Source organism: Gavialis gangeticus, unplaced genomic scaffold (assembly GCF_001723915.1).
Source record: "Gavialis gangeticus isolate Ggan-Ray unplaced genomic scaffold, GavGan_comp1, whole genome shotgun sequence".
Lineage (NCBI taxonomy): Eukaryota > Metazoa > Chordata > Crocodylia > Gavialidae > Gavialis > Gavialis gangeticus.
This window is the reverse complement of record NW_017728994.1, coordinates 34,625,640-34,643,495: the sequence shown is the minus strand read 5'-3', so window position 1 is coordinate 34,643,495 and position 17,856 is coordinate 34,625,640. Positions and strand designations below refer to the sequence as shown.

Below are 17,856 nucleotides of genomic sequence, written 5' to 3'. Positions count from 1 at the left end.
TGATACCCCCCCCCCCAAAATCCCCTCATCTTAGAATTGAGTACAAGGGCAGTGGCTCTGGTTCTGGCTCCAGCTTCCTACCCAGCATAAGAGCTGTAGCCACAGCTGCTGCCTGCTCTTCCACCCCCTGCCACCTCTGCATCTACCATTTCCCCCCTCAACCTATATTCCCCATCTGCACCCTACACATAGCCTCTGTTTCCCTATCTGCCCCTCTGCCCTCCCCACTCACCTTTGCTCTGTCAGCAGGCTCCATGGGGAACTGAGCAAGGCCCAAGCCTGGCCCCATAGCAGCAGCATGCAGCCGTCACAGGTCCTACAGGGCCCAGGCTTGGGCTGTGCTCAGTGCCTCATGCTCAGACAGGGATAGAGCCTGCTGGCAGGGAACACTGCTAGGGGCTTTGGGGGGAGAGGGGAGCAAGGAGGCTGGGGGAGGAGGGAATGGGATCAGAGGCTGGGGGAAAGAAAGGGGGAAGGGGAGGTGGAAGTAGGAGCAGAGAAACTGGGGAAGGGTGGGGGGAAGCAGAGGCTGGAAGGGAAGGGAGGAACAGAAGGTGGAGCAGAAGTGGAGGGGGGCAGGCACAAGCAAGGGGTAAGCTGTTTAACCTCCTCACATCACCTGCTCCTGCACTTCCTGCCCCCCTACATCTCCAGGGGGGATGAATGAAAGATGATCTTCAAATAAGTAGATTCTAGACATTTTTAATTTCTCCATGTATAGAATCTGATTACTGGGGGGTCATCTTACATTGAGTTGTCTTAGATACAAGGAAAAACAGTAGCATTGGGAGCCCCCAGAGAGTATTTATTAATCCAAGCACTGCACTCATTTTTATCAGATTTATTTTTTGCCATTGGCTTAAGGGGATGCTTCCTATTTACTCAAGCCATTGGTGATTTGTGTGATAATTAGATCTATATTATTTTTATTACTTGCTTTAAATCTCCCTGGATTAGAATTCTAAGATAATTGTATGCCATTAGCTGCTACTGCATTTCCCACTGAGTTAGCAAGACCTAAAATACATTTGAGCTCATCCCAATGCTTCACCTTGTTCCAGATATCTTATCCCAGATAAGCATGTGAAGCGTTCTGTGAGATCTGACAATCAGTGTGCATTGCCTTCTGTATGGCCATATTTATTACCATTAGATCCATGTAGCCCCAAGCGTGCATTTGAACTGGTACAGCACTGTCTCAAAAAGTTGCAGGGAACATCAGCCCTTATTTGGTCTTCCCTGTAATGAGAATAGTTTTAAAAAAGTAAGTGACTGGTAGTCACCCATGAGGAGAAGTGAGTTTAATTCAACTGATAACTTGCCACTGAATCAGTGTTCAGCCAAAGTTTTCTTTTAATGTTATCCCATTACTCCTTATTATGCCCTTCAAATTAATCAAACTGATCTCTGTCCCCTGTTGGGTCAGATTGTGAGCTGATGTAAATCTGCAGTTTCATTGAAATAAATGGAGTCACACTGATTTACACCACCTAAGGGTCTGGGTGTTTCTTGTTTTCTGTTTGTTTGATAGACATATACTAGGTATATAAATGCAATAAAAAATATTAATGAATAAATAGGTAGGTGGTATGTAACCAGTCTATGCTTACTTAATTCATACATTCTCTTAAGAAAATACTTCTAGGCTCCTGTTCCTCTTTATAGAATTTCTCTCAGTTTCCCCACAATTTGTTAATATTTTTGGAATTAAAAAAAATGCCCAGAATTAAGCACTATATCAAAGAAGAGAAAGAACTGTCCCCTCCCTGATGAGTTACATGGTATTTAAAATATAAATGTAAGTAACTAAAAATCACATTGGCTGTTCATTAGGAAGTAATTAACAGCTCTTGTCTGTTTATTTGCTAATACTTGAAGAGTAAGAGATTTTTAGGCATCATGCTGTCAAGTTAACAAAACAATCATTTAGATGTCAACTGACAATTATTTAATGTCTTTTCTTAAAAAAATTAATAGCTCTTGTCAGCTTCAACTGCCATCTTGATGTAAGCTGGGTAAATTATAATGCCTAAAATTTCATGCAAGTTTAATGTATTAATAAAAATGTCTGGGGACATTTAATGTTGGCAATATTTTGACTTAACTACAGTGCATGGCAGCCAGATTTATTCTGACAGAAGGAGACAAAGAAAGAGGCAAACAGAGGCAAGGAGAAGGACAGAGAGATTAAGAATACTTACTGAAAAGGAAAAAGTGCATATTTGAATCTATTGCAACAGCAACCAGGAATCTGTTGGCTCAACATGTTCTGAGCAACAAAACACCCCAAAGTCCTTCCTACGGCTCAATTGGAATATACATTCGCCAATGTAAATCACTCAGCACAAGATCAAATTGTAAATGCAGTGTGTAGGTCATTATGATATTGAAGGGAGGAGGGAAGAACCTTGGCAGCTGCACAGTACCAGCATCCAGTGTGGCAGTGATTTTCTTTTGCTATCATGGGATTATTAGCTTGTTTCTCCACCTCCTTTCTCCCAAGGTATTTCCTTCTGCTGACTTTACTAGGCCTTCTGGACTTGCCTGTAAAACATAGCTTTGCTCCTATGGGTCACTGCTTTCTGGCATGTTTTCACTCTACTGACCAACATTTCAGCATGTAAAATTAATTTGAGTATGTATTACGTGCCATCTTCTGGATAGAATCAGAGCTGTTCAACCATGTGTCACTGACTAGCCCTGTCCTTGCCTAGTTTTTCCCAATTTCTGAAATCAATGCCACACTTCTTAATGTTCACCTTAAAGTTGTCCTCAAAGCATTTTCTGTGGCCCCCATGTGTCCTTTGTCCTTGGCTAAGTTGGACTATAGCAATTGCTTCGGTAAACTTACATCAGGCATGTGAACACAATGCCCTGTCATAGAATCATAAAAAGTTAGGGTTGGAAACGACCTCAGGAGGTCATCTAGTCCAGCCTCCTGCTCAAAGCGGGACCAATAACAACTAGATCATCCCAGTCAAAGCTTTGACTAGCTGGTTTTGAAAATGTCAAAGGATGGAGCTTCTGACTGGACATAGGACAGTTCTGCCAGTCACAGAAAGCTTTTCCCTTCCCATCAAGAAGGGTTTTTATCTTTGTGTTGTTTTCATCAAACCAGTCCTGATGGCATTGGGTGATAAAGCCAATCAATTCCATTCAAGCTTCATGGATGGTCTAGATAAAACCTATGTGGGATCTAAACTGATGTACTTTTTAAATGTTTCACCAGGATTTAAAGTAATATTAGTTTAGCTCAAACATACATGTAGAGCAGACAGGTAATATACATACATTAGTCTAGCTTATAAATGTTCTTAAGCGCTAAATAGTGCCCTTTCTTTTAAAACAATTTAGTATGACAACAGCCCACAGCCTTAGAATATTACTGTTGAGATGATAATACTTGAGCTTGAAAGAAAGACTTTTGCTGAATATTCAGAATCATGGCTTATTTGTTCTGCTCATCACCCTAAACTAATGACAAGGAGTCGTCACCACCTCTCATGGATCAACTCCTTTTCAAGGGGAAGCTTTGCCTCAGGACTCCCCAAAAAGCCTTGTTCAATCTCCATCCTGATGGAACTCCTGAAGTCAACCATGGCTTGGCTTTTAGATTAGGGATGGACATTCAAAAAGCCTGAGCCTGAATTGATTCAGTCTTTTCAGGTTAGTGTAACCTGGCTAGGCTAAATCGATTTTGTAACCAGACAGACATCCCAGAAATGCAGGCACATGCCTACAGTGGCTCAGGCTAGAAGCTGGGGGGGTCAGGTGGGGGGGCACTAGAGAAGCCCTCCCTTCCCTTCTACAGTGCTGAGCTGAAGTGGGGGCATGGCCAGGCCCTGGCAGCATGCTCTGATTACGGAGGATTCCCCGATCCTGACCAGCCCAGCAGGGAATGTTTATCACCCCTAACTCAGTGTTTATCAGCCCACCAAGAAAACAATAGAGGGACATTTCCAGCTATCTGTTGATTCTGCCTTTGCCCCATGTGCCACAGCTCATAGGTAGCCAGCATGTGGTCTGCTAGCTAATGCTGGGAGGTTTCTGTGAGGGACGGGGGAATGCCTTCTTAGCAGAGAGTGGGGAGTGGAGGCGGGGGAGCAAAAGCCAACACATGCCTGCAGAGACTGCCAGAGTTGCAGCCAGGGAGCAGAGGGGAGGGGCCAGCTCTGCTATGGAGCAGAGAGCCCTGCCCAGCCCAAAGAGCATGCTGGGATGCTGGGGGAGTCTGGTTTAACTTAAACCAACAAGGGGTCTGGGACAGATGTTGCATAAACCAGTTTGACCCAAATTAGTTAAGTGTGATACTGCATTCAACCAGGTTTATCTCAACTGGTTTCAGCCATTCTCAGACTGGTTTATATGCACTGAACATCTGTTCTGTTACAGGTTTAAACTAGTTTCTGATCACTTAACCCAGTTTACATGTAATGTCTGTCCCTAGCCTTAGAGAGGCAAGCTGTTGGCTTTGAGACTCTGGCTGTTCTTTTCCCTTGGTTTTCCCAGCTATCAGTAGCACCCGTAGCATTTAGAGAGTTGCTGAGGCAGTGAGGGGGGTGTCAGAGTGCAGTGGCCTAAACAGCACAGCAAAAAGCATCACTTGAAAACAGCCTTTATTGTATTCCCACAATTCCCCCTGTCCTTCCTGAAAGTCTTGATTTCTCTCCATCCAGCTTCCCCAGAGTCTCTCTTTTTCTCCTCAGGCACAGTGAACTGCAGTAGCAACAAAACTGTTAAAAAAACTGTATCAGTTAACCCAGGGACTCACATTCACCCAATAAAATGAAGTATGATGTTATCAGGAATCAATGAGAAAACAGTTTCTAAGGCCTGCTGCTAGGCCCAGACTGTCATCCTCCCCTAGGGTGAAAAGGTCATTTAGATGTCCTCCTATGAAGCTATCTATAAACTATATCAGTGACTCTCAACTGAGGTGCTACAAGAAAAGTTTTGGAGGGGTGCCTTGAGGCTAAAAAGGTTGGGAACCACTGATCTACAACAAAGCATGCTCACACTGAGCCCTCCACAATGTTCCTCACAAGAACTCCAGGCCAAAAGTCAGCCAACCTAACTTCTTTGGTCACACCACCTCCCCCTTAAAAACTTTGTTTCCTTAAATCTAAAAATATTTCTATAAATTAAATTGATATTAAAAAACCCATCCATTTGGGATACAACTTGCAGGGACAATGGCTCCACAATATTTCGTTTTGGATGAACAAGCAAATGCTAAGAAAGTATCAGTGGGGCAGGTGGGTGGGACAGCTGCAGCCAGGGAACTGGAGCTTACAGCTCAGGTAATGAAGAGAACCATTCTCTATTTGTCAAACCTCCTTTGTTTTCTGAGAGTAATGCCTAAATTTTAGTTATGCTCAATTCCCAACTGAGCTGTTCACACAGGAAACTGGGGGAGGAGGAGGCATGCTAGGTGCACATGTGATTTTCTTAACAGACTTTCTCAGCTTGCATATATGAAATTGAGTGTAATTCACCATCATAGAAGCATAGAGAATTAGGGCTAGAAGGGATATCCAAAGGTCATCAAGTCCAACCCCCTGCCTGAGGACAATACTCATAGTTTGCTCAATTAGACACAGCGCATGTCCTTATGAATAAAGTATTTTTAAAATAGGGAACCAATCAAAAGTACTCCATAAATATAAAAGAAATAAGCAAATGCTCACTGAAAAAGTCATTAACACCATTTGCATAACATATCTCAGAAACAAACACCAAATACATATCCACTCTACTGAGAGACATGCTGGCTAGACCACTGGGCTCTGCCACTGTATTACTATATGACCTTAGCCAAGTCACCGTGCCTTAGGTTCCTTATCTGTGGGCACATCTACATGTGCTATGAATGCTATAAAGCGGGAGTTTTCAACCTTTTTTTAACAGGTGTACCCCCTTCAGTCTCAAAGTTTCAGCTCATGTACCCCCTTATATTTTCTTCCCATTTTTAATGGTGTGGGAGGTAGATTGAGATCCCTGTGGTGAGGGAGGGAGTGGTGATGGGGCTGAGGCAGGCACTGCATAGGTGAAGGGAGAAAAAATTATTTGGGTAGGCTGAGCATGTGGGGGCCTTGATCTTCCCTGCCATGGCAGTGAGGGAGGGAGTGGGGATGGGGACCAAGCCCCCCACAGTGCAGGAGGGAATGGGGCAGGGGTGAATTGCCCCCCATGCTCTCCCAGGGGCGTGCATAGCAGTGGCACTGGGATGAGGGTCAAATGGTGGGGAGGGGCTCTTGTGCCCTGCTTGGCCGCGTACCACACCACTTTGCCGTGGCTGGTCATGGCTCTGCAGGCTACTGACTGGCCTCAAATCCAGCCAATTGCACACCTCTGGGGGCAGCACAACCCCCACACCATTCTGGAGAGTCAGCTGGGGTGGGGGGCAGGGAGGGGCCACGGTGTGTTGTGCAAGGCCGGTGGCATCTGGCACATCCTACCCCCAGGTAAGAGGAGAACGCTCTGGGGAGATGCTGCTGCCGTGCCCCAGGGCATGCTCCATCCTCGCCCACCCATGCATACCACCTACAACCTTTCTAACTACCCCTGGGCTACCCCTGGTTTACAACCCCTGCAAGGCTTACTGCACAGTAAAATACTATTCAGTAAGACTTCTCTGGGAGCAACTTTACATGTTTCGGTCTTGGGAGCAGCCTAGTACAGGGCTGCTCCTACCCTGTGTGATCTCACTCGTTTGGTTTCTTCATGGGTCACCAAGCCCCCCACTTACCACATCCTGGGCCAGATCTAGTGTTGTTGTCTCAGAGTTCACTTTGTCCAGATGATATCCTCTCACCCAAGCTGCCCATTGCTTGTAGAAGGGTTGCTCCCCAGCCGTCAGCTTGTCCTCAGCCGTTCCTTGGCTGGGGCTAACATCCCAGCAACTACACTCATCATGGTTTGGTGTACTACAGTTCTTTAAACAATAACTTAAGAAAACTAACATAAAGTTGACCAGCCTCCACTGATATACTCTTGTGGCTACAGATCCTCACCACCAAATGAATTCTAGGGCTCTTCAGCATCTTGTTGTGCCCTCTGTTCTGATCGGACCCTCTTTGGGTGCCCACCCTGTTGGTTGCTGTTCTTGGCCTCAATGCCTTCTGGGGTTTCACACCCTGCCCTGTTTCTAGGGCCTTCATCCTCCACAGGGACTGCTCTCCCTGGTTACTCCCTCCCAGGCTCAGACCCATCACAGGGGTGTATGGGTTTTCCCTGTCAGGCCTCTTGTTGCCTCCTGGCTCCTGTCCCTGCACTTCCCCACCAGGTACCGCTGGGTTCCAACATTGCCCATCCTGTTTGGACTCAGCGATATTGCTGCACCAGAGCCTGTGTCCTTCTCTCTGTCATGCGGGAAGGGGAAGTGGGAAAAAACCCTACTGACAGTCTCTTCCCCAACACGCTCAGGAAGCCAAGAAACAGCAGAGGATGAAGGAAACAGCACCACATCCTGGCCAACAGCTGTGCTGCCACCGCCCTCCTACAGCAGGGCACCACCTGTCATATCTGTGGGAAAACTTGCAGAGCACAGATTGGGTTCTTCAGCCATCTTAAAACTCACCAATAATGCCCCCACCCCAACAGACATCTTTCTTGTATCGAGAGAGAGCCAAAGATAGAGCCCGGTCAGAGCAGCCCTGGCTAGCTGAGGACCCCGGAGGCAAGCCCGTGAGCATTGAGCTGCTCTGACCAGGCTCAATTTGCTGCGGAGGGGCTGGTTGGGGCATAAGGGCACTGCAGTGTGGGGGCTGGCTGGCAGGCAGCCCTCACACTGAAGCACCCTTGTTCCCCAGCCAGCCACCTCAGCATCTACACATGTTGCTGCGCATGAAAAAACTTTGCAGCAGCATAGTACTTGTATTTACAAGTACTACCTTGCTGTGAAGTTTATTAGATTCCTGCAGCCTAATAGCAGCATACATGTAGACACTGAGACTTTACTGCACAGCTAATTAGTCAGCTCCACAGTAAACAACTTGTGTAGATGTGCCTTGTGCTGCAGAGAGTGTAACAGAATATAGCATTAGTAAAACAGAGTTAAGTGTAGTTCAGCTGCACTTCCTATTAATGCAGTCACTAAAAACTGAGAAAAAATCACCAGTTCAGACAATATTGGCATTGGAAGCAACTTTAACTCACATACCTTATTGCTTGATCAGAGATACCTTAGGCCACTTGGGATAAAATTCTGTTTTCCTTTGTACATACAAACGGTAAATTGCTAGCCGCATGTGTCTTGGATTTGACACTTACCTGAAAATAGTCGTTCTATTTCCCCTGCACTGTGGATGTGTAAAAATGCACATATAGGTTGAGCATGCACAGAAGGCTATAAAGCTGGCTGGACAGGTGCACAGCTACCTGTATGCCCCTACTGGATGCAGAGCTGTAATTTATACCATGAAAATTTAACCAGCCAGTAACCCATGGTTCGGAAGACAGCTTTCCTATATTTCAGCTGCAATGACTTGCTAGTTTGAAGGCATTCACTCAAAGAGCCTGGAAATTTAGGTTCCCTGTTCCCAAGAGGAGGTTTAAAACTATATCTCTTTCTGTTTTCCTAGCACAAGTTAGGCATTAGCCAGTGTTCCCTTTTTTGAAGCTGGCCCCTAAAAATCCCAGAGACAGAGATACATAGGTCCAAGGAGGAACAGAACAAGCTGGAAGGTCTGTGGCTCAGTAAGATGGTTGCTGCTGCCCTAGAAAGACCTAAGTTTTTGCTTCTAATAGGACAGATACTTCTCTACTGTTCTGATCTTCACCCATTTGAGGCAGTGGTTCAGCCTCATAAGAAGAGCTGCAATGATAGAAGTTATAATTTAGAGATGCTCCCTAATACTAAGGAGACTGAAGTCCTGGGTCAGGGCGTAGCCTGGGGAATCACTCTGTTGTGTCAGAAGTGTGAATAAGAAAGAACTTGGGAAAAAAACCTGAGATTCAAACAAAATAAATTGGAAACTGAAAGCAAGTGGCGCAATGTAACCATATGGAAAGACAAAGTCCTCTGTAAGCATTCTGTATAGAAGACAATTTCTGTTATTTCACAGTACCTGATGAGATAAGCTCAGGCTTACAAAAGCTTATACTCTGCATCTCTGATTTAGTTAGTCTAAAAGGTGCAAATCTATCCTGCACTCTCTCTGTATAGCCATTGTTTAAGTAAAAGGACAATAGGCATGGAAGTATTGCAGCCTCCACCTGCCCTTCTGGGTGCCCTGAGATCCTTTGAAGAGTGCTGTAAGGTGTGAGGAGATAAGCCAGGTGTGAGAAAATAAACAGATAAGCACAAACTCTGGCTCCATCCCTGCCTGGCTGTTCCCCTGCACCCACTGCTCAGCCTCTTTAGGAGGTAAGCACTGTAATAAATAAATGGGGGGGGGGTTTAATGGGGTGATGCTCGATTTACAAAAGTTATGGAGGGGTACTTGAGTCAACTGAGGGGGTGCATTGAGTCTAAAAAAGTTGAGAAACACTGGCTTAGACAGAGGATTATTTATGGCATTGCTGACACTGCGTCACAAGAGAGGTTATTGTAAAGACGTATCCCTACAAAAGACTATCCAGATATATAAGGCAGCAGAAGCTGTGAAGTCCCAGGCTGTAAAGCTGAATTCAGTAAAAGGAGTTGTTCATGCATTAGGCATGAAAGGAGGTGGCCAGAAAAATCCACCTCCCAAGGTAGAATTTTCCACTGGTAAGAAGCCATCTCAGAGGGTGGGATTTTCCATTGGCGAGAGAGAGAGAGAGAGTTTTCAGACAGGTATGCAGCAGGTGTGGAAGGCAAAATAGCTCCAACCATGCTATATTTGATAATTCTGTTATAACTGTGGTAAGAAGAACCACTTTGTAATCACTGCAGATCCAAAACACAAAAACCTCAAGTGCATACAGTGGAACAGGTACCAGAGGAGGAGTTTTATGTAGATGTGGTAGAACTGAGCAAAACCAATGGGACAGACTAGATTTTGCCAATGGAGGTGCAAGGAACAATGGTTTCATTTAAATTTTTGTACATGCTTGTTTTGTTTTGTTTTTTACACAACATGTGGTTAACTTGTGAGATTCACTGCCACAGGATATGGTGAAGGCAGATAGCATGGCCAAGCTCAAACAGGGACTGGATAAATTCATGGATGATAGATCTATTAATGGCTATTGAACAGAATGGTTGGACATATTTCCTCTGCCATCTTTAACCCAATAAATGGTGAATGCCAGGTAGGGTATTGAATAGCAAATAGATCACTATAGATATGTCTAGTTCAATGCTTGCTTTGTATAGCATTCACTTCTACCACTGTCAGAGACAAGCCTATTTGATGTACAGAGTCATGGGTGTGAGCCCACAAAGAAACTGCTAGACCCCTTGTAATTAAGAGGAAGTCACTATGAGTAAGTAACAGATTCCAGAGGACAACAAAAATACAAGTAGGGATGGGAGTGGGTCTCAGAGATTAATAACAAGTGCTCCAAGGGGAGACACCAAGCAGAGCACACCAGCCGGAGCCCAATGGCTCTCAAATGGGTCAGGGAGCTAGTGGACAGTGCCCAGTGCCACTCTGCCTGGACATCTGCATGGATGAGGTGGAGTAAAAATGAATGAAAGTTTGAAGAGAAACAAAAAAACTATAAAATTAAGGGAAGAAAAGATTTGGTGTCTTTATCTACTCCTAACGTGTTGATTCTTTAAATGGTTTTTGATGAATGTTACACTTACAATTCTTGTATGGCTTCGTTGCACTTCGCAGGTCACAGCAAGGATCAAGTGGGAACAGGTATGTTCCACAGAAGGGACAATTTGGGAAGAGCTCAATCTGATGAAACAGAAATGGTAGTGTAATACGGAGTGTTACGGTACCATGAGTCAGACAGATTCTGGGGGATATTTCTAAGACTGTGCATAGTTTGATAATAGAAAAAAACAAAGTTGTAAGACACACAGATACACACACAATAAAAAGAGTGATAGCTACCTTAAGAGCTATAACTGGAGTCTAGAGAACTATGTTCTGTCCCAGAGTCTGCCACAGATTCCCTGAGGGCTTTGCATTGCAGCAGCAGTGTGTCCTAGTACGGAGGGGTTCAAGCATAGCCCTCTCGCCTTCCCACTCAAGTGGAGGTGCAGACCCCTTTGAATTAAAGTGTGGGTATTCACATAGTTTTAACTGATCATAGTCATCTTTCGTGGACCCCTTAGACATGGTCTGTGGACTACCAGGGGATTGCGGACCACAGGTTGAAAACCACAGTTCTAGCACATACCACCTCTTTTTTATAGATAAATCCTGTGTGGCATAGGGCAAGTCACTGAAGCTTTCTGTGCTTCATTTTCCCTAGCTGTAAAACCAAGATACAGCACTACTTACCTAATGCACAGGAAAATTCAATTAGTTTATAATAGTGGTGCTCCACAGGTCTGGAAATTTGGCAAGATACCCTGTTGAAGCAGCATGCATTGCCATAGCTTTGGGAACTGCAGCAAATAACATTGACACTGCTCCTCTGCTCTGGACCTGTGAGGAGCTTCACAAGCTAGATAAGGTGGCCCCATGTGCTGCAGGCTGGTGCACACTAGATCCAGCATGGAGGAACAGGTCAGCAGATGCCATGTATCACCCACAGACTGGCCATGCTGTGCCGGATCCAGCTCTCAGAGATGGATAAGTTGAGTACCACTGATCTGCGAGGTGCACTTCTACCTTGACTTCTGCAGTTAGCTAAACTGGCATAGCTAACTGCCTCTCTCCAGAGAAGTATTGTGAGGCTATTTGTTTCAGTGTTTGTAAGTGCATTCTGATCCCTTGATGAAAGCAGACAGAGACCTAAAATGATTTTATTATGCCATGTCATCCACTGATGTGGATCAGTAACAGATGGGATATTTAACATGCTAATCATATATTCATAGAATCATAGAAAAGTAGGGCTGGATGGGACCTCTGGAGGTTAACTAGTCCAATGCTCTGCCAGAGGTAGGATCATCCCTATTCAAACCATCCCACACAAATCCCTGTCTAACCTATTACTAAAACTACACAGCCACTCCTGACATACAAACACAAAGCATAGCATCCTAATCTGCCACAGGTAAAGAAGGGGGACCACAGTGGCCAAGTTCCAGCTGCTGAAAAATTTCTTTAAAATTCACTCAAGAAATCCAAAGAAGAAGGCCACGCTCCCCAGCCCCCTCCCCCCACTACAGAAGATGGCAAAACCCCCACAGTCTGTACCAATCTGATCATGGGGTAAAATTCCTTCCTGATCCTAAATGTGGTCATCAGTCTAAATTTGAGCAGAGGGGCAAGAACCTGTAGCCAGAAACCATCACGTTTTAATGGGAGCAGGAGCACTGGCATCCCCCAATCAAAATCCTCAGCATTGGCTGCAGCCAACAACCAATGCTTCTGAGAAACATGAAGAAAACCCCGGGCATGTGTAGTTACAGGAGGAGAAAAAATTCCTTCCAGACCCCATGTGGCAACCAGCAAAGTCCAGAAGCATGGGAACTACACACAGTATAACATAGGCATATAAAGCATTGGTCATCCCTGACCAATGCTTTACGTAAACTTTCCTTCTGGAAAATTTTGCCTACACATTATTGGTGGATTTTGAATGATCTCTGGAAAAATTAGAATCCACAAAAATTAAGTATAAGAAGTAAACAGCTGACACACACATAATCCTACTTTCCTATGTAACTTAAAAAGATAAGTATGTCTTTATGCTGAAGGCCAACATTGTGAAATAAATATGAAGCACAACCTATTTTATAAAATTAAAATACCATGGGAATAAAAAAGCAGATTTCACCTTTGCATTATTGTTCCAAAAGTGTGTAAAACCAGTGAGAAACAAATCCAGAAGTCCATCTACCTTATCTTTCTTTAAATCCTTCCCATGCTGTAATGCCTATAAAGCACTACCAACTAAAAATGGCTACAGAGGTGGTGAGCTGCTTATAATGTAATAGCTTCCTTCTTATCTGTTAATTTTGTGCACCCCTGCCTCCTCTTCTGTTTGTTTCATACACTACTCAAGCTTTCTCATAAATGAGGCCCTTATACTGCAAGCACTAGCCTTTAGATGAGCTTAAATTTAAGCATATACATAACTGTTTGCAGGATCCTAGACAGTTAACTTTTGGGGGCAGGTCTTTTTTTTTACTCTTTGTCAATACCACAGGTTCTGATCCTTGACTAAGATCATTAAGAACAACTGCAATACAAAAAATAAAACAATTTAAAATCTAAAAATGTAAGCAAGTGCTGCTATCTTTTATTATCAGAATGCATGCAGGGATCCTGGTCTTTCCTTAGAAATATAAATGTGAAAACCAGAACTGTTTCAGATGCTGGAAATGATCTTTATAATTTTAGGTGCTAAATTGATTAAGAGTTAATTTTATTTTTGAAAATCAGAACAAAGACCTCTGAAGCAATAAAATCCCACTGAAACAACACTCCCAGCATTTTGCATTTTCAGAGTGTTCTACAAACGTTAGCTAAGCCTCACAACCCCTCCAAAGAAAGGTGATCAGTATTATTATCCCCAACTTGCAGGAGAAACTAAGGTGCAGCAGTAACTTGACATCAGCACATATATCAAGTCAGTTTCATGAATAAGCTTAAGTCACATGATTTCTTATCTCCCATCCCAACAATGTTTGTGCTCAGTTCTCCAGGCTACATGCTCTAAGAAATGCTAGATTTGCCATTAGTTGACTTCTCCTTGCAGCTGGAAATAGCATCTGCAAGTCAGTTATTTTCACAGCTAATTCCACAAGTTGGGATAGCCATGTCAAAGTTAACTTGATAACAGCAAAAGGAATCAGAACTCGTGGCAGAGGTGATATCTTTTATTAAACCAACTAGATTTTTGCCAAAAAAAACCCTTTAATTGCAAGCTTTCCGGCACAAGCACCTTTCTTCAGGCATAGGGGAAACGACTGTTCTCCTAGCTTGCAATTAAATAATTTTTTTTTGCAAAAATCTAGTTGGTCTAATAAAAATATCACCTCTACCATGAGTTCTGATTCCTTTTGCCTCTAGACCAATACAGCTGCAACCTGAATACTTAGTAACAGCAAGACAGTTTTGAGGAGAGGTCCAGAAAAACAATGGTTATGTGTCAGAAACTTCATGATTGTAGCCGAAGCTCATCAGTTCTTATTAAAATAATGTCATAGATTTCCTGCAATTAAAAAAATATACTTGGCATTCTAAAAATTATTTCTTTAGCTCTAACATTAGGATGTTGCTCTCAGTCATTCCAGGGGAAGGGAGAGAAATGAAGTTTTGTTTGTCTGTAATTTTTTTTTTTCATTTTCAGAGAAGCCACCTTACCGAAAACAGAAAATACAAATGATCTCTAACTGTTTTGAAATGGGGTGCATTCAGGCAGAAAGTCACATACTGCTGTGCCTATTCTGTTACTCAATGAAAGGCTTTTGTTCGTGGACTTTTGTTGCTTTCTCATCAGGTACAAATTCAGTTACTTAAAAAATTGGAGGGAGTAACTGATATCAGGAAAGACTTTGTTGTGTGATCTACTGAAGATCATCTGCACTCAGAAAACGCTGTGCTCGTAAATAGCAGATGTCTAAAGGAAATGTATAATGGAAATACAAGAGATGAGCTTTGTTCAAAGCAGCTTTCATATATGGCTGTAATAAGTATAAGATGCATTTGTAAAACAATGAACTAAAGGGTGATCCAAAACTAGAGATGGGCTCAGCTTGCAAAATTCAGATTTGCCTTCACATTTCAAGTACAGGTAGGCAAAAAAGTTGAACTTTTCATGTTGACAGCAAACAGAAAAAACAGGAAAAATATAAATTCTGGATGAAACCAAAACAGAAAATTTTCTGGTTTTACAGTGAAACAAACAAAAAGACAGAATTGTTTTATGCCATGCTGCAACATTTCACTCAATGCAAATAAGCTGTTTTGCTTATTCTTTCACTGTTTTTCTTGATTTCTAAGATGAAACATTTAATTTTGGAAATCTTGGAACAAATTGTTTTGACATTTTAAACCCCACCCCCATTTGCACAGTTCAATCCAAATTCATAAACAGTCCTCCCTTCCACCAGCTGCCAACACCATTTTTAGCAAATTTATTTTTCAGAAAACTATTTTTTCTGGATCTAATTTCAAGCACTTTAAAGATACTTGAAGAGGAAAGAAATCAGAGGTTTGGCTTAAACCTTTGAAAATGCAGGGACCATTTGCAAAATTTTGCTTCAGGTTTAATTTTCAAACAGCAGCCTCATCCTGCAAAAGCTGAGTGTTTAGACCTGAGATCTCAAATCATCTAAGCTATTAGATATTATATAGAAAGGAGTTTATCCATGTTCGTTCTTAAATATATGTGCCACTTGTTATAAACATTGCAATAAAATTTTATTTGAACCATTTGTTGTTTTGCATGAATACTTTCAGATCTCAGGTATGTCTATTGCCGTAATGTGCAAGAAAAACTTCTGGTGCTTTATGCTTAAAATAGGATGTATTTTCAATAAAGTATCATTTCCCTGACATTCAGAGAGTACTTGCTAGGACTAGTTCCAACCTAAATGTCCTCCTTTAGTTCTATAGCTGCCCCCAGAAACTGATCAGGGCTTTATGGTACGAGATACAGAGGTTAAAGGCATCCACAATTTAAACAATGATGTTGCAATATTTTTGACTAGAGATGTTCAACTTTCTGACCTCATGGGCCAGATGAGTGGCATGAGGTTGGTTTCTGGGTTGGATCCCACATGTGAGGTTGTTCCACAGGCCAGATCCAGCATAGGGTTGGGACATCAGCCTAACCCTATGTGCTTGCATCTGGTCACACACTAGTGCAGTCTACCAGGCAGGGCCACGTCATCTAGCCCTGTGGGTCTCCCCACAGTTCTGGAAACTTGGCAGCAGGGGAGTGACAATTAACGCTGACACTGCTTCCCCAGGTGCCAGATGTCTGGATCTGTGGGGAGACCCATGAGTCAGATGACCCAGCTCCATACAGCAGAGTAGGGATACAGCCTGGTGCTTGGGGCAAAGCAGAAGTGGCAACTTCTAATTGCTACAGCAATTGCAATAATGAATACACAGAGCTGCTTTTTTGTAATATTCAGAGTCAGAAGCTCCAATCTGAATACCATAAGCTGTAAGTAAATTGGCTATAGCCATGCATTTAAACTTTTTAGAAGCTCTACAAAGTCTACAAACAAATGGGTTTTATAGTCTCATAACTTAATCCTAGGCTTGACTGATACTTCTGACCTCTGAACCAACTTCTGTTTTCATCAGTGTTGATCAGGCATAGAATGGGTATTGAATGGGATGGGTATATCCAGCTTGCCATTTGCCCATACAGATTGATGCTTTTCTCTTAAAGAAAATGTGGAACCTCTGTGCTTAGATGTTTATATCTAACCTGCTCTCAAACTCTTGCCTGTGATTTATACAGGGATGACCATCCTGTCTCAAGGGGGCCAGGCTAGGTGACCTCTTGAGGTTGCTTCCAGACTTAATTTTCTATGATTTCTATTATTTGGTTGAGAATAAATGGAGGTTTTCTAGTTCTACACAAATACAATAGAGCAGAAGATTGTTGTTTTACTCAGCAGAGTGTTTGCTGGTAAGAATTAGATTGAATCCTAAATGGAGAGCTCTGCACCTCAAGTTATGGAAAGGAGGTTTGAAAAATCATAGATAATAAGCCCCCTATGCAGTAATTAATGTAAGTCCCCACTGTTCATGTACTAGTAGGCAATTGTTGATACTTCTGGATCATGTTGTATGTGTGAAAGGTTCCCAGGACCATTGATACATACACCTAGGCAAAAGTATGGAGGAGTAGAGGCTGCCCAGACCTTCCAACCCCTTTAGACCATTGATTCATAGATTCATAGATTGTAATCAGAAGGGACCCAATGGATCATCGTGTCTGACCCCTTGTCCCTGGCAGGAAAAAGGACCAAGGTCAGACAACCCCAGCCAGGTGATTGTCAAGCCTCGTCTTGAAGACTTCCAAGTTAGATGACAGCACCACCTCTCTTAGAAGCCCATTCCAGACTCGGGCCACCCTTATTGTAAAAAAAAGTCTTCCTAATGTCTAACCTAAATCTACTCTCCACTAGTTTGCAACCATTATTCCTAGTTACTCCCTGAGGCGCTCTGGTAAACAGCGCATCCCCAATTCCCTGCTGTCCTTCCCTAATAAATTTATAGGCGGCCACAAGGTCACCCCTCAGCTGTCTTTTATATAGGCTGAAGAGATCCAGATCTCTCAACCTCTCCTCATGGGGTCTTTCACGAAAACCACTAATCATGCGGGTGGCCCTCCTCTGAACCCTTTCCAGATCCTCCGTGTCCCTCTTGAACTGCAGCACCCAAAACTGGACACAGTACTCTAACTGTGGCCTGACTAGTGCTGCTTAGAGGGGGAGCATCACCTCCCTCGATCTGTTGGTCATGCATCTGGTAATACACAACAAGGTGCGCTTGGCTTTGTTGATGGCCTCGTTGCACTGCCGGCTCATGTTCATCTTGGAGTCAGCTATGACTCCAAGATCTCTCTCAGTCTCTGAGCTGCTGAGGAGGACACCCCCAACCTGTAGGTGTGCTGGGGATTCCTCCTTCCTAGGTGGAGTACCTTACATTTATCTTTGTTGAATTACATCCAATTACTTTCTGCCCATTGATCTAACCTGTCCAGGTCAGCCTGTAACTGCTCCCTGCCCTCTGGTGTATTAACTTTGCCCCAAAATTTGGTATCATCTGCAAACTTGGAGAGGGTGCTCAACACACCCTTGTCCAAATCACTGATGAAGATATTAAATAATAC

General features: G+C 43.4%; 1 protein-coding gene across 3 annotated transcripts in view; it reads left to right on the top strand.

Moving 5' to 3' along the window:
- The window catches only part of CUNH10orf128 (chromosome unknown C10orf128 homolog), a 39,040-nt gene extending 23,604 nt beyond the window's left edge, over nucleotides 1-15,436 (top strand). For 2 of the 3 annotated variants that reach the window (XM_019502564.1, XM_019502565.1), the window contains 2 exons: nucleotides 10,767-10,793; nucleotides 14,350-15,436. In XM_019502564.1, coding sequence (XP_019358109.1) covers nucleotides 10,767-10,793; nucleotides 14,350-14,392 — 70 coding nt within the window. In that variant the 3' untranslated portion in view covers nucleotides 14,393-15,436. The remainder of the gene's footprint in view (nucleotides 1-10,766; nucleotides 10,794-14,349) is intronic. The other variant, XM_019502566.1, reaches the window with a different exon arrangement.
- Nucleotides 15,437-17,856: the final 2,420 nt, after the last annotated feature.